At 51.3% G+C, this 14319-nt stretch overlaps 5 protein-coding genes across 5 annotated transcripts; 4 read left to right on the top strand and 1 right to left on the bottom strand.

Annotated features, from left to right (window-relative positions):
- Nucleotides 1–288: 288 nt before the first annotated feature.
- Nucleotides 289–2407, top strand: BO79DRAFT_157585 (cholinesterase; the record flags this gene model as incomplete). The annotated part of the gene is made up of 3 exons (XM_025678875.1): nucleotides 289–394; nucleotides 446–818; nucleotides 865–2407. 3 exons carry the CDS (start codon nucleotides 289–291, stop codon nucleotides 2405–2407), a joined length of 2022 nt encoding a protein of 673 aa, XP_025535595.1.
- Nucleotides 2408–5127: 2720 nt separating this feature from the next.
- On the bottom strand, nucleotides 5128–5667 carry BO79DRAFT_102287 (UbiX family flavin prenyltransferase; the record flags this gene model as incomplete). The annotated part of the gene is made up of 1 exon (XM_025677873.1): nucleotides 5128–5667. A coding segment is annotated over one exon (540 nt), but the record flags the coding sequence as incomplete, so codon positions are not given.
- A 686-nt stretch (nucleotides 5668–6353) lies between these two features.
- BO79DRAFT_274446 (UbiD family decarboxylase) lies at nucleotides 6354–8147 on the top strand (the record flags this gene model as incomplete). Its single annotated transcript, XM_025687605.1, has 1 exon — nucleotides 6354–8147. One exon carries the CDS (start codon nucleotides 6354–6356, stop codon nucleotides 7959–7961), a length of 1608 nt encoding a protein of 535 aa, XP_025535593.1. The 3' UTR covers nucleotides 7962–8147.
- A 102-nt stretch (nucleotides 8148–8249) lies between these two features.
- BO79DRAFT_50991 (DNA repair protein) lies at nucleotides 8250–9295 on the top strand. The gene has a single exon (XM_025689349.1). The coding sequence runs from the start codon at nucleotides 8255–8257 to the stop codon at nucleotides 9122–9124; it is 870 nt and encodes a 289-aa protein (XP_025535592.1). The 5' UTR covers nucleotides 8250–8254; the 3' UTR covers nucleotides 9125–9295.
- Nucleotides 9296–11117: 1822 nt separating this feature from the next.
- BO79DRAFT_274440 (MFS sugar transporter) lies at nucleotides 11118–12917 on the top strand (the record flags this gene model as incomplete). Its single annotated transcript, XM_025687604.1, has 1 exon — nucleotides 11118–12917. The coding sequence occupies one exon, from the start codon at nucleotides 11118–11120 to the stop codon at nucleotides 12822–12824; it is 1707 nt and encodes a 568-aa protein (XP_025535591.1). The 3' UTR covers nucleotides 12825–12917.
- Nucleotides 12918–14319: the final 1402 nt, after the last annotated feature.

Here is a 14319-nt window from a genome sequence, read left to right as displayed (position 1 = left end):
CACCGTGTAGCGTTAGTCCCGATGAACCATATCTATGAAAGCAAGTTTCCCCATGTTTTCGGACTTTGTTGAACCGAGTCATGCATGACAGACTAGAAGGGCTGCATACTACAGTGCGGGGAAAGGTCTGTCTAGTCAGGCGCAAAAACTCAGTCCACCAATACAATGAAGCTCCTCGAGCTTGAGCACGGTCGCCTCGGGGATAGCAATCCCATTGAGTCTGATACTTGGCAGCATAAGAAGAGAAGATGAAGATTCACTGCTTCTATACGAGCAATAATAAACAAAATGCGTGCATTTCCTTTTTCTCTTTTTGTGACTCCAATTCTTGCTGCGGTGGGACCTGAATCCCTGGGGTCAGATATCTCCATTATACTTCATAATGATCTGTTAGGTGAGCATGAGCCAAAATATCAAGACGACAGGATGTATAACCCTTAAATAGAGGCAGATAGTCCACTGGTAAACTCAAGCGTCATAATTCTGGGTGACAAGAATTTGGAGGAAGCGACCGAAGCCTGCAATGTGCTGGGAGAGTCACTCTGGGGCAATGCTCCCTCGACACCTGCGGACCTCAAGGCTGACCTTGATTACCTTAAATACAGTGGCGACTACGAAAACAACCAGCGTTTCTGGATATCCTCAGTGAACGGCACTGGTAGGACAATTGATCTGAAAGGAACTATTGCGACGACAGAGAGCAACCATCTTTACCCTGTGCTTTGCACTCAGAGTGCTCCTTATTCGACAGAAGACTACCAGAACACAAGCAGTCAGTATCAAGTTACAGTGCATGCAAACAATGAATACCTCACAGGGTAAGATTTTCCTTTCCGTGAACCAAACATTTAGCTCACCGGGTAGGTATCGCGATCATGTTATATTCCGGTTCATCGGTGTCCGCTTCGCTACCGAGAAAGAACGGTGGACCTATCCAGAACGATATACAGGCAGTGGAGGCAACATATCTGCTTTGAAGTATGGGTCCGTGTGTCAGCGCGATGCGAAGGGTAATCAAGAGAACTGTCTCATTCTAAATATCTGGACTCCTTACCTCCCTCGTCAGCCGGCAGAGGAGACGAAATTGAGACCAGTAGCATTTTGGATCCATGGAGGCGCCTTTACTGGCGGAAGCCCCGATGACCCTTACTACGACGGAGGAAACCTTGCCTCTAGAGGCGATGTCGTGGTGGTCGGGATCAGTTATCGACTGGGAACACTTGGCTTTCTCGCACTGAATGACGGGAAAACAAACGGCAACTTTGGCCTCGCTGATCAAATCGCCGCACTCGATTGGGTCCGCCAGAACATCGAAGCCTTTGGAGGTGACCCGGACCAGATCACCATTTTCGGTCAGTCTGCCGGAGCAGCCTCTGTGCGAGCGTTGCTGGCTTCGCCTAAAGCAAAAGGAAAGTTCAGCCGCGCTATCATGCAAAGCAACCTCGGGGGCCTTGCGTATGGCACCACCTACTCCCGGTACTATACCATTGATGAGGAGATGGATGTAGCCGGTAATGCTATCCTGGAAGAAACTAACTGCACTTCTGCGACATCGCTTGTGGACTGTCTCAGGAACTATACCGCCAGTGCCATATCCGGGCTATCCACCACAGCGCGATACCTCGTTGTTGACGGGACATATCTTACCAGCCCTAAGCTCGACCTCAGCAGCTCCACAGAAGCATCGCGTGTACCTATTATGATGGGCATCATGCGCGATGACGGCGCCCAGTTTATCAGCTATCCAAATGCCAGCGAGAGTATCGACACTTTCCTAACTGAGAATGACCTGCCCGCGTCTGTCCTTGCAAGCGGCCTTTTTCCTCTAGCCACTGGCCCCAATGCCACACTGGATGTGTTCAACACCTCGGCTCGTGTGGCAACTGACGGTATGTTTCGATGCATCGATGAAGCAACAGGCTATGCAGGCGTCGTCAACAACATATTCCCTGAGGTATACTTCTATGAGTTCAACCGGTCCTATGAGCTCGAGGGTCAAGTATATAACGGTCGAGTATGCTATGCTCCCCCGACGGCAGAGTATCCAAACGGTGACCCGAATCTGGAGTACTGGAAGTGTCATTCCGGGGATCTGTACTATGTCTTTGGGAATCTGCGGCGCTTGAATCAGCCATTCAGGGATGAGTATGAGTTGCCATTTGAGCAGTATGTACTGGATACCTGGGCCAGTTTTATTCGTACTGGTAGTCCGACACCGGATCTGGAGGTGTTGAAAGCCAGGGGCTATGTGAATACCACCCGGGCTGTGGAGGAAAGTGGTGCGTGGCGGCCTTTGCGAGAGGGGGACTATAGTTTGAGGAGATTGCAGTGGCCTCCGTATCAGACTGCATTCAATGAGGTGGAGCAGTGCACTGCGTTGGACTTGCCGCTGAAATACTATGTGTGAATGTGGTAGAGTGATCATGGTCTTGGACGACGGGGAAGATTCCATGTAGGCCAAGGATGGCTGCCCATGAAGGATCATTCAGGCATCGAGGATTTCAGGCTTCTGGACATTTCCTTCCAAATATAGGAGATCTCCCATGTAAAATGATAGTTCTGGATCCACCGGAAAACCTATATTAAGGGGCTCGAGCATTGCCTTCAACCTCGTCTTTTCTTCTCTGTCCACCCCAGAAAAGCCAAGGGGGGTGGAAAGAAAGGTTGAGGCGACATACCATGATGGGTCTCGTATCAATATATATATTGCAGTGACGATGAATTAGTACATCAAGGTCACCATCCAGTTCTGGAGAATTGTTGTTCTCACAAGACAGTTGTGGAGCTGGGGAATGGCAGGCAATATATTTTCATCTTACCACATCACACGTAAGACAAGGTGTTAATCCTGAAAGAGCTGGTCATGTGTACGACGACAGCGCTGTACAAGCAAAGAATAATCATGAGGTCTCTATTTACCGAGCATGATGACCATGATTTCCCGATCTCTACCAACGCCTTGAAACATATACTTTATATAACGGGCTGGCAGGATATCAACGCTCAACGCTACGCTCAGCGAAAGAAAAAGAGCTTACACGCCAGACCTGACTAAAACAATCTCAACTTCCCAGTGTGGGTGCATAATGTGTGGATGCTCGCATTCGACGACGCCAGTGTCCTCAGTCATTTTGTTTGTGAGAATGGGATGTGCGATTCAACAGCACCAACGACACGAGCTACATATTATATATTTGATTCACAACGACACAACCATCGTCTTCCCTATTGATTGGCTCGAGGAAATCGTATCCTCGAAGAATTTATTGAAAAGAACTGCAAACGGGCAACATCCCCTTCCTCAGGACGCAGGCTTGGTACTGGAACTGTTTATGGTCCAGGCTATACGTGTTAATTGGCTTTCCAGTCTGTTCTCAAGGCCGAGTACGACACGTCTGACCATTTCATATCATTGTGGCTGCCGCTGTGTTCAGGCATCGTTTCTGGTTGGGGAACCATATTTTCTTTTCACGGATGACTACAGTCAGAGGCTAACTGGCCTGCTGGAATGAAATGCACTATGACCATCACTACTGGCATCTCATTCGGGGCATTGCCTCTCCTTCCTCAACTGACAAGCTAACAAGAGAAACCCAGCGTATTGTCTTGCGCAGAGTGGAAAGCCATGGACAATCGAGGGAGATCTCCGGCTCAGCTTGCTGTAAAGTTTCGGTGACTTGCTGAACATTTTTGGCAAATACCTTTACTACGCAGCTCTTGCGGGTTACTCTGGCACTGCTGCGATTGCACTCGGCTGGGCTGCTGTTGTTGCGGATGCGGATGAGATTTTATGCCATCATGGAAGCAACCAATCTTCTGTCTGCTTTTGACGACACTGAAGCTTTTCCTACGACCTGGGGGATAGGAACGAGCTGAAACAAGAACTCAATAGACACCATATCTGGGTAATCAGGAGGTCATCGATGATATGACTGCGTGGGGCTCCTTATTTACATATCTGGACAGAGAGATACATCACCCATTGAGGTACGTCGGTATTCCGAAGTAACAAATGTCTCATCGGATACCGCAGATTAAGTGCCTTGGTCTTCGCTGTCTGTGATGTCACCGACAGTTCAGGGGGTGTATAGAATCCAGAGGACGTCCACTACTAGCTTAGGCTGTTACGACAACATCACTAACATTATGCCATTGCCCTACTCTGGACTTGCAAGCGAATCCATTGTGCTCTTTGTCGTATTCCATGCAACGTGCTGCTGCACTTATATTGAACACCACCACCAGTTCAACATTTGTGTCTGTGTCGGTGGATCGTTATTGGGGGCTGTTAAGATACTTCTCGGACAATACAATGCTGAGATGCAATCCCTGCTGTCCTCATGGCCCTGGAAAGCGTACATGATCATCGAAGACAGATTCAGGTTTTTGGGGAGCTGAACAGCAGTGTAAGGGGTACACAAATCCTAAGCAAGAGCGATGCCGAGGTGCTGCCGCGGTATATATTCCTCAGGGGTGACTTGCGGTGCGCTCCGTATTAAAATCGAATGGCTACCGGATGCCTTATTGTCTGTTTAGTGAAATGGGACGATCTCAAGAATTGTCCCTTGTCGGTGGATATATATCATAGTGCTTACTTGAGAGCTTGAATCCATCCATAATGGTCTCCCCCAAAATATTGAAACCGATCAGCCAAGGTTTTTTTTCAACGAAGACATGGTGTACTTACTGAAAGCCAGCACTCTCCACACAATGTCATTGCTAGGCTCACGTTTGACGGCTCACGAGGAGGATCCAAGGCTGGTAGCGGAGCAGGCGCAGACACGATCTTTTGCATCAGCGAACCAACTTGAATACTTTTTTTTTTATATAAACTCCTGGTTAACAGGTGCTGATACCCCATACTATAGTACAAATATAACAATCATAGGACTCTATATTACCCACGTAGACCTAATCCCAGCATCTATTAGCACTGAATTATCATCCTCTCTCCATATTCTCACACTCCCAGATCCGTAGATGCTTCCAACTACCTCCTAAACCACCCCCTGTGAGAAACACTCACTTCCTCCACCCCATCCACCTCCCCTCCCTCGGCATAACCCCATTTCCATCCCCATCCCCATCCCCTTCACCCCCCCAACCACCACCACCACCACCACCACCAACATCCACCCCCAACACATCCAACATCCTCCCAACACTATGCCCCACCACATCCTCAATCCCCTCCGGCCTCGTATAAAACCCCGGCACGGGCGGAAAAATCACCACCCCCAGTTTCGCCAACGCGAGCATATTCTCCAGATGAATCACACTCAACGGCGTCTCCCTCACCATGAGCACCAATTTCCGTCCCTCTTTAATACACACGTCCGCAGACCTGGAGATCAAATCCTCGCCGTAGCCTATGCGTATCGCGGCGAGTGTCTTCATGCTGCACGGCGCGATGATCATGCCGTCCACTGGGTAGCTCCCGCTGCTGATGGGGGCGGCGAGGTCGCGCGGTGAGTGGGTTTGTGTTGCTAGGGAGGTTAGGTAGGGGAGGTTGTATTGGGGACATTCGTAGCGGAGGGTTGGGAGAGCCCATTTGGAGAGGATTAGGTGCGTTTCGATGCCGAGGTTGTGTAGGGTTTGGAGCGTGCGGATGCCGTAGATGGAGCCGGTGGCGCCGGTTAGGGCGAGGATGAGGCGGTTGTGACGGAGGTGGGGTTGGGATGGGGGATTGGGGGTGGACGGTGGTTGTGGTGGTGGTTGTGTTGTGTAGGTCCTTAGGAGGTGGTGGTGATGGCGATGGGGGAGGGGAGGGAGGGAGAGGCGGGGACGGAATTTCATGGTGGAAGTTGCCCGTGTCTTTGTTGGACTCAATGAGAGACTTGCTGGCGCGGAATTAAATTGGTAATGAACGAGGAAGGTATTGCTTTTGGCTTGTGTTCAGATAAATTCAATTGTATATGTGCTGTTTGTATGGTTGATATGAGGGCATTCGCATGCTTCTCCAATTCGGGGAAGCGGGGAATGCTTCTTTGGGGGTATAGAGCATGGCACTAATACGTCAGTAGATCATTTCTGAATCCACAGCCCTAACTGGCTATTGGACTTCCCAACCCTGTTTCTATCTAGAGACTAAATTGGCTTCGAGAGCTCGAGGCAGACCTAGGTCTCCCTAGTGTGCCTGTTCCCTGCCATGTTGATGCAAAAGTGTATAGTTTCTCCAATTCATCTCCAACATCATAAGATCTCTCCTTGTGTTGATAGCATCCCCCCTTTTTGGACTTAATGATAATGCCGAATATCCGACTGTTATGTTGTAGCTATATGCTGTAGATATATTTCCGTTGAGCCCACCCTTCGTACCACCACCTTAAACAACTACGACAACTACTGCTATCATGCTACGCATCCTTGGACCTGGCAAATGCTTTCCCCATCTCCGCCCCTCGCGGGCATTCTCCACTACACCCCTCAGAGCTAATGACTCCCCCGCCCTCAACTTCCGCTCACTGCTCTCCGCTCTCCGCGCCCAGGACGACCTCATCGATATTACGCAGTCCACCTCCCCTGATCTTGAAATCGCCGCTCTGACTCGTCGCGTATACGAGACAAACTCTCCTGCCCCCCTCTTTCACAATGTCACCAACACAGAACCTGAAACCGGTCTCTTCAAGATCCTCGGTGCCCCCGTCGGTCTCCGCGCTGACCCCGCCACCCGATTCGGCCGTTTAGCCATTCAAATCGGCCTTCCACCGACTGCCACCCCGCTGGACATTCTCGAGAAGCTTATCGCTGCTAAGCACTTGACTCCACTACCCCCAATTCCTGTTCCGGCTTCTTCTGCCCCATGCAAGGAGAATATCCTCCGTGGGTCCCAGATTGACATGACCAAATGGCCTATTCCGCGTCTTCACCCACTTGACGGGGGCAACTACCTAGCCACATATGGCTTCCATATTCTTCAGTCTCCTGATAAAGCATGGACGTCATGGTCGATCTCCCGTGCTATGCACATCGCAAATACGCCCCGTACCATCACCGCACCGATCATGCCGGGCCAACATATCGCCCAGGTGCATAAGATGTGGGCCGACCAAGGCGCGAAAGATACCCCTTGGGCACTAGTCCTGGGTGGGCCTCCAGCTGCCGCCTTCGTTGGGGGCATGCCTCTTCCCGCATTCGTATCCGAAGATGGCTACATCGGTGCTCTCTGCGGTGAAGCAATGAAGGTGGTGAAATGCGAAACGAACGACCTCTACGTCCCCGCCAACGCAGAGATCGTGCTCGAAGGCCGCATCAGCACGACCGACGAAGTCGGCGAGGGCCCGATGGGCGAGTATCACGGGTACATGTTCCCGGACAAGGCAGTGCCCGAGCCGAAGATCGAAGTGGACTGCGTGACGTATCGGCGGAATCCCGTGGTCCCGATCTGCGTGGCGGGGTTAGCGCCTGACGAGACGCACACGGTGTGGGGGGCAGCGATATCAGCGGAGATCCTGGATGCGTTGAGGGAGGCGGGATTGCCGGTGAAGATAGCTTGGATGCCGTATGAGGCGCAGTGTTGTTGGGTGGTGGTTAGTGTGGATGTGGAGAGGCTGGGGAGAATGGGGATGAAGAAGGAGGAGCTGTCGAGGAGGGTTGGAGAGGTAGTCTTTGGGACTCATGCGGGGTGGGAGGCGCCCAAGGTGTTTGTTGTCGGGGATGATGTTGATGTTACGGACATTGGGCAGTTCGTGTGGGCGCTGGCGACGAGGTATCGTCCTGGGGCTGATGAATTAGTGTTTGAAGAAGCGGATGGCTTGCCTATGATTCCGTATATGACCAGAGCGAGTAGGGCGGAGGTGCCGAATCCGGGGAAGGGCGGGAAGAGTGTCGTGAATTTATTGCTGCCGTCGGAGTTTGAGGGGAAGAGGCCCTGGGTGCCGGGCAGCTTTGAGGGGTTGTATTCGGAGGAATTGAAGCAGAAAGTGCTGGGTAGATGGGAAGGGCTGTTTGGGAAGAAGTGAGTAACGTACCTAGGGTTGAGTTGAGCCAATCTTAAGATAAGGTTTCGGGAAGAATCTGGGAACTTGGTTTCCAACTGTCAGGCACAGGATTGTTTATCATGAACTAAATCGACATTAGTGGAATGTTGACAACATTATGCGCTAGATCAAATGAGACGGGCGCTATAATCAATTCGGCTATAGGAGAGCAAAGTACTAGCGCTTACCCACTCCGTATTCCCCCGGAAACTGATGATGACCCATAAAATCCCCAGCAAAACCTGACATCCCCACTCAGCTCCTGCACATTCACAATGTCTGCTCCCTTCATCCCAGACTTCCCTTCAATCGGGCAGAACATCCACTACTACGAGCCAGATCTTATAGATACACCAATACCAGAGAATGCCAACACTCACCCATCCCTAATCATCCTGTGCCCCTGGTACGGCGGCGCAACACCCCGTCGCGTGGCCAAATACACCGGCGGCTACCGCCAACGCTACCCCCGCACATCCATCCTACTCATCAACACTTCTTTCCGCGACTATGTCGCCCGTTCATTGCACTCTATCGATGGAAACCTTACTCCCGCCACGAATACAATAACCAAGACACTGCAGTCCACTCCTGATGCCAGGATCTTGCTCCACGTGTTCTCTAATGGCGGCTGTAACACAGTCACACAACTCGCGCGAGCAATGAAGTCAGAACCAGTGAACTTCAAATCAGCGCTGAAGCTAATCATCTTCGACTGCTGTCCAGGGGACTCATCTTTCGACAGACTCTACGCTGCCGGAGCAGTGGCTCTACCGACAGCTCAACCTGGTCGTGCGATTGGAACCGCAGTGCTTTATTCCACTGCTAAGGTGGGATATGCTCTGCAGAGTATTAAGGCCATGAGATCCATAGATGATTATCGTGCGGACTTGAATGATACGGAGATCTTTGGGGAGGCGCGTAGGTTGTATCTCTATTCTAGGATTGATAACATGATTCCCTGGAAAGATGTGGAAGGGCATATGATCGAGGCTAGTCGCAGGGGGTATCGTGTTACCGGGGTCAGCTTTGAGGATGGGAAGCATTGTGGGTTAGTCATGGGGGATGAGAGGCGGTATTGGGATGCTGTAGAACGGGCCTGGGAGGAAGGGAAGACGATTGTCTGGGAGAGGAGTAAGCTGTGATTCAATCATCATAATGGTACGGGACGGTCATCTGGGTGTCCTAAAAGCCACTGGAAAAGGGCCCTAGAGTCAGATATAACGCGACTACCTTTTTGATAGGTATAATCAGTCATTGAATCAGGAAAGAACTAGTCAGCCTGAAGAATCCTTAAATCCACCAATCAAGCAGGGTGTCATTTCCTCGGTGACTTGGCGCCTGTCGGCCGCATCCCCGCTTTCACGACTTCATCTCCAGTGCTTCTGCGCTGGACTTGCCTCCACACCCCATGGCTAAGGCAAGAGGACCGTCTCTATAAAACAGGCAGATGTGTCCGGAGCCAATATCATCCTGAGATACGACACTCCAAAGCTGAGATGTTCCCTGAAGTCGACACTACCTCGTATCTGACTGGGAATACCAGACAGTCGCATCCCGCGTATCCTCGAAGACCCTAACCATCACGCCATCAATTGCATTATGCTCCACACAGCGTGATACGGTAAAAAACAAACTATGTCGGCGAAAATCGGTGAACAATATACCCCGTTCTTCCCCGAAAATACGACAAGGTGAATCCAACGAGACAGGACGTACAATTAGACAGGCGATTGGGAATTCGTTTGACCCTTTCGGAAGGGCTTGATCGGGTTCTCACTATGTTTCGGCCATTAGGAAATTATGAATCTCAGTTGGAAAACTACCGAGCCGAAAGACCACTGCACTCAAATCACGCGGGCTATTATTGAAGGTGCAGGGCCAGACTGATTCAGGCATGAATGCCGACGCAGCACTGGGAACAAGAAGGGATAGGCCTCCCCGAAAGACCATATTGTGATCATTGGGTCAGCTCTCAAGTTAGTGCAGTGGCGAAGGTTATCTAGCGCGCCAAAACAGAAGCCTACTGCAACACCAGGCAAGGGCTTTCCTGCCGGGTAGCTAAACCCGGCAACCCGGAGCTCACGGGGTATTGGAACCCTCACAAAATAAGAACATGATGGTGCCCGACTAATGGTATTATGACGTACACGTGCAATACCTGATCTAAACTATTCTGTCTCGATTGAATAATGGTGAGTACAAAGGTCTAGTCATAGGATACACTTAAGGGGCGGTTGCTAACTCCCGATGGTAGGTCAGCCAAAGGCCGATATCGATCAGAGTGCAGCTTGGCATGGGAGGAGATCACCATGAGTCCTGCAATTGGCCATCATGCACGGCTACGGCAGCATCCGCCTCGAGAATTGCCCACCCGGCTATGGACCATGGGCTAGGTCTCCGAACTGCACGACGACAAGGCATTCCGACCCGAGGAATGTAGCATACAGCACAAGACCTGGCTAGGCCGGTGATTGGAATCGCAGGGATGTACTTTACCAGCGACGTTCACATCCCGATTGCACACAATCTGGCAGCAAATTCGCTCAGAGGAGAACAATCTTCGTGGGGTGAACGAAACAGGCAATTGTGAGAATATCCTCTGTTTGCCCAAGATCCCGCATGCAAGTATCTCACCATATCCCTGACCCAATTGACCATGAAGTCATCGTGTTGGGCAATCTGGTGACGGGAATTGTCCGTGAAGTGGGCCGGTAAACGCTCTTCCGTTGGCTGCCGTGACTAGGATGCGGTCCGTAAAATGAGGCATTTGGCACAGAAGGTTCTGGCACGACTCCACCGACCAACCAAATGCAAGCTAGTCACATTGATTGAACCAATACCAGCCAACGATGCAGTGCAGCGCCAGGAATACGCCCAAGAATGTAGCGTCATCTGTTGTCTGAGATGGCAGAAGACGGTCTTCCCCAGACACCCACCCCCGCATTTCGGTTATTGACTGGATCATGGCTCCAGGATCGACCATTAGGCTACCACTTGAAGTTATATTCGTGCGCTGCTATAGGTCTGACCTCATAAAGAGAATTACTATATAAGCTGCATGTTTACTGCATTAAACGAGGATTTTGGAACCCAGGCTCAATTGTTCCTCTAATTCGCATTCTCTTCAAATCCACCATGTCTTCCGAGAAAGACTTTGGCGGCGAGAAAGCTGCCAATTACCCCAAGTCTAGCTTGGATCTCAATTCGGACGCCAAACACATCGAGGTCGCCGATAATGCAACTGACGTCGAGGCGCTCGCTGCCAGCGTCAATGACTTGCCCATTACTTGGTTTGTGTGGGTGGTGGCCCTAACCGCCTCCATTGCCGGCATGTTGTTCGGTTACGACACGGGTATCATTTCCGGGGTGTTGGTGGTGCTCAAGGACGACCTGAACAATCGTCCAGTGACCAGCTCCGAGAAAGAAATGATCACCTCTCTCTGCTCCGGTGGTGCCTTCATCGGGGCGATTTTCGCTGGTAACACCGCAGACCGAGTAAGTTTCATCCTGCGCGGCTGCAAAAGCAAAAAGGACCCTACTAACCCAATCATGCAGTTTGGTCGCAAGATGGCAATCTATCTTGGCTGTGTTCTCTTCGTCATTGGCTCCGTGCTCCAAGCCGCCGCCTATACGATCGCGCAGATGGCGGTGGGTCGCGTGGTAGTCGGACTGGGCGTAGGCTCGGCCGCGATGGTCGTGCCGCTGTACGTTGCGGAGATCGCACCGGCGGGGGCTCGCGGTCGCTTAATTGGGCTAAACAACATGTCCATCACCGGTGGACAGGTCATCTCGTATGCGATCGGAGCGGCCTTTGCGAGCGTCAGCCACGGTTGGCGCTACATGGTCGGCCTGGGCGCTCTCCCCGCCCTTATCCTCGGCTGTATGATGCCGTTCTGTCCCGAATCACCTCGCCATCTCATCTACAACGGGCGCATGGAAGAAGCCCGCAGCGTCCTGGGCCGTATCTACAGCAGCGCCGCGACGGACGAGCAAATTGCCGCGTTGTTGGTGACGATCCGCGCGGCCTGCGATCAGGCCCGCGAGATCAACGACACGGGGAGCGGGTGGTCGAAGGTGGTGAAATTACATACCGTGGGGAGTAATCTGCGCGCCTTGATAGCGGCGTGCGGGTTAATGGTCATCTCCCAGATGAGTGGGTTCAATGCCCTGATGTACTACTCTTCGACACTGTTTGCGTTGGTGGGGTTCAACAACTCGACGGCCGTGGGGCTGGTGGTCGCGGGCACCAACTTTATCATGACTTGGGTGAACATGATGGTGGTGGATGGTTGGGGTCGCCGACGCTTGCTGCTTGCGACAGCCTGGGGAATGGCGGTGGGGATGGCCGCCGTTGCGATCGCCTTCCACTGGGTTCCCGTCAATATGGAGACGCTTGAACCCCTCAACCCGGGCATTTCCCCGGCGGCTATCGTCATTTTGGTGTTCGTCATCTGGTTTGTTGTGTTCTACGGGGTTTCGGTCGGCAACACCGCCTGGATGAGCACAGACTTCTTCCCGTTGGAGGTACGCGCGATGGGCACCATGTGGATGACTTGCTCCAACTGGGGCAGCAATGTTATCGTCTCCAGCACCTTCCTCACCATGGCCAAATCCATGACTCCATCCGGCGCATTTGGCTTTTACGCAGCCCTATGCGGCATTTCCTACGTCTGGATTTACTTCTTTTATCCCGAGGTCTCCGGACTCGTCCTGGAAGAAGTGCAGGAGGTGTTCCAGCACGGCTTCGGAGTCCGGTACGCCCGACAGCTGCGCAAGGAGCGAAAAGACATCATCGAGGAGCGAATGCGAAGTGCAGAGAAGCCGATTCCGATGGGTCATTAGACGGATTGTCACTTCACTTACTGGCTGAGTGGAGTGTGACTATGTGTGTAAAGTAGTACTTTAGGTAGCACTCTCTGTAACGATCGACAATCATGACATCATATTCCAAAAACCTGTCCCATCATTGGTGAATTGAGTAGCACAACCAAGACTTTCCCTAACAAGTCAAACCATGATCCATTTAGTCGCGTGGATTCCAATCCACAAAGTAAACCCGGAGCCTCCCCACGGGGAGACCAGACCCTACAGTAACTTTATCTCCTTCCCCTCTCCCGTGTCCACCAATCCTACCCTCATCTCGGCATCCCCCAACCCCGGCATGTTCTATACCTCCCCGACTTGGCTTCGGAATCCGGCTTCCGATGCGATGGCCTTCAGTTGCCGGTGTCATGCCATACGGAAATCACTGAAAGTATGCAATGGTCTGATCTCGACATTGTGCGACCATAGCACTTTCTACTACACAATGATGGTGATACCGAAGGGGTTGAGAAGGGGGGAACTCTTTCCGCATATTTCCGACACAGAATGAACGACTACTGAGTTAAGAGGACGCACCCGGAATTCGTAGACTTAGTATCGGTATTTGATATCCCTGCACACTATGTGTAGGATGTATACCTGGATATAGGTTTCCTTGATGTGCCACGCAGTAACCTGAATCATGCATTGCGGCCGTGGATTTCCGACTGCGGAGGGTATGTATGCACGTTGTCAACGATCTGGGGTCTTGGATCTTCTCTATGAGTAGGGTAGATACGATACTAGCTACATCATCTATGAAGGAATGGGCTGCTCTCTGTTAGGTGCTGTAATGAATCCCTCTATGACCATAACCTGTGTGCATAACCTCCGTGACTATCTGTAGCTTTTACCCTTTGGGATGCATCAAGGCTCATACGTCATCCCATCTCATGGACCAGCCCAGACTCAGCTATTGCTTTGACTTGATCGGAAAAGTTTTTCACGCAGGGGAGATAACCCTGAATTTCACGGAAGATGACAATTTCCAGTACAGGCCACGTAGGCAGAGTGGAGAAATTAGGTATCAATATCAGAGATTTCGCTTATCAGTAAGGAGAATTCCAATTAATCTACGGGATAGTCCCATATTCAGAGGATAATTCCATTTACTCCACGGAGTCCTCCTCGACTATTCATATTCGGGTTACACAGGACTCCATAACTGCGCGGGCTAGACCACTTTGCCACTGACATGACAGCTTCAATTTTGGAGATTCCCGTTTTTCAACAGCTTCACTGACGGCACTTTCCAAATCACCACGGAATATCGCCACTATCCATGCTAAATTTGACAATTTGTCACGGATCCTTCCAGCGGACTCACAGTGAATAAGTCATGTGACCTGCCAAATTTTTGGGCTATATAATCTCGTGAACACCAGCCTTCTCTGCACTTCCCATCAAGCAGCACAACAGTCAGAGGCACCCACCGATAAAGAGTCAGAGACGGCCACTGCAATCGAGGAAGAAG

Source organism: Aspergillus costaricaensis (assembly GCF_003184835.1).
Source record: "Aspergillus costaricaensis CBS 115574 unplaced genomic scaffold BO79scaffold_37, whole genome shotgun sequence".
Classification (NCBI taxonomy): Eukaryota; Fungi; Ascomycota; class Eurotiomycetes; order Eurotiales; family Aspergillaceae; genus Aspergillus; species Aspergillus costaricensis.
The sequence above is the reverse complement of the archived record's forward strand: the minus strand, read 5'-3'. Positions and strand labels throughout refer to the sequence as shown.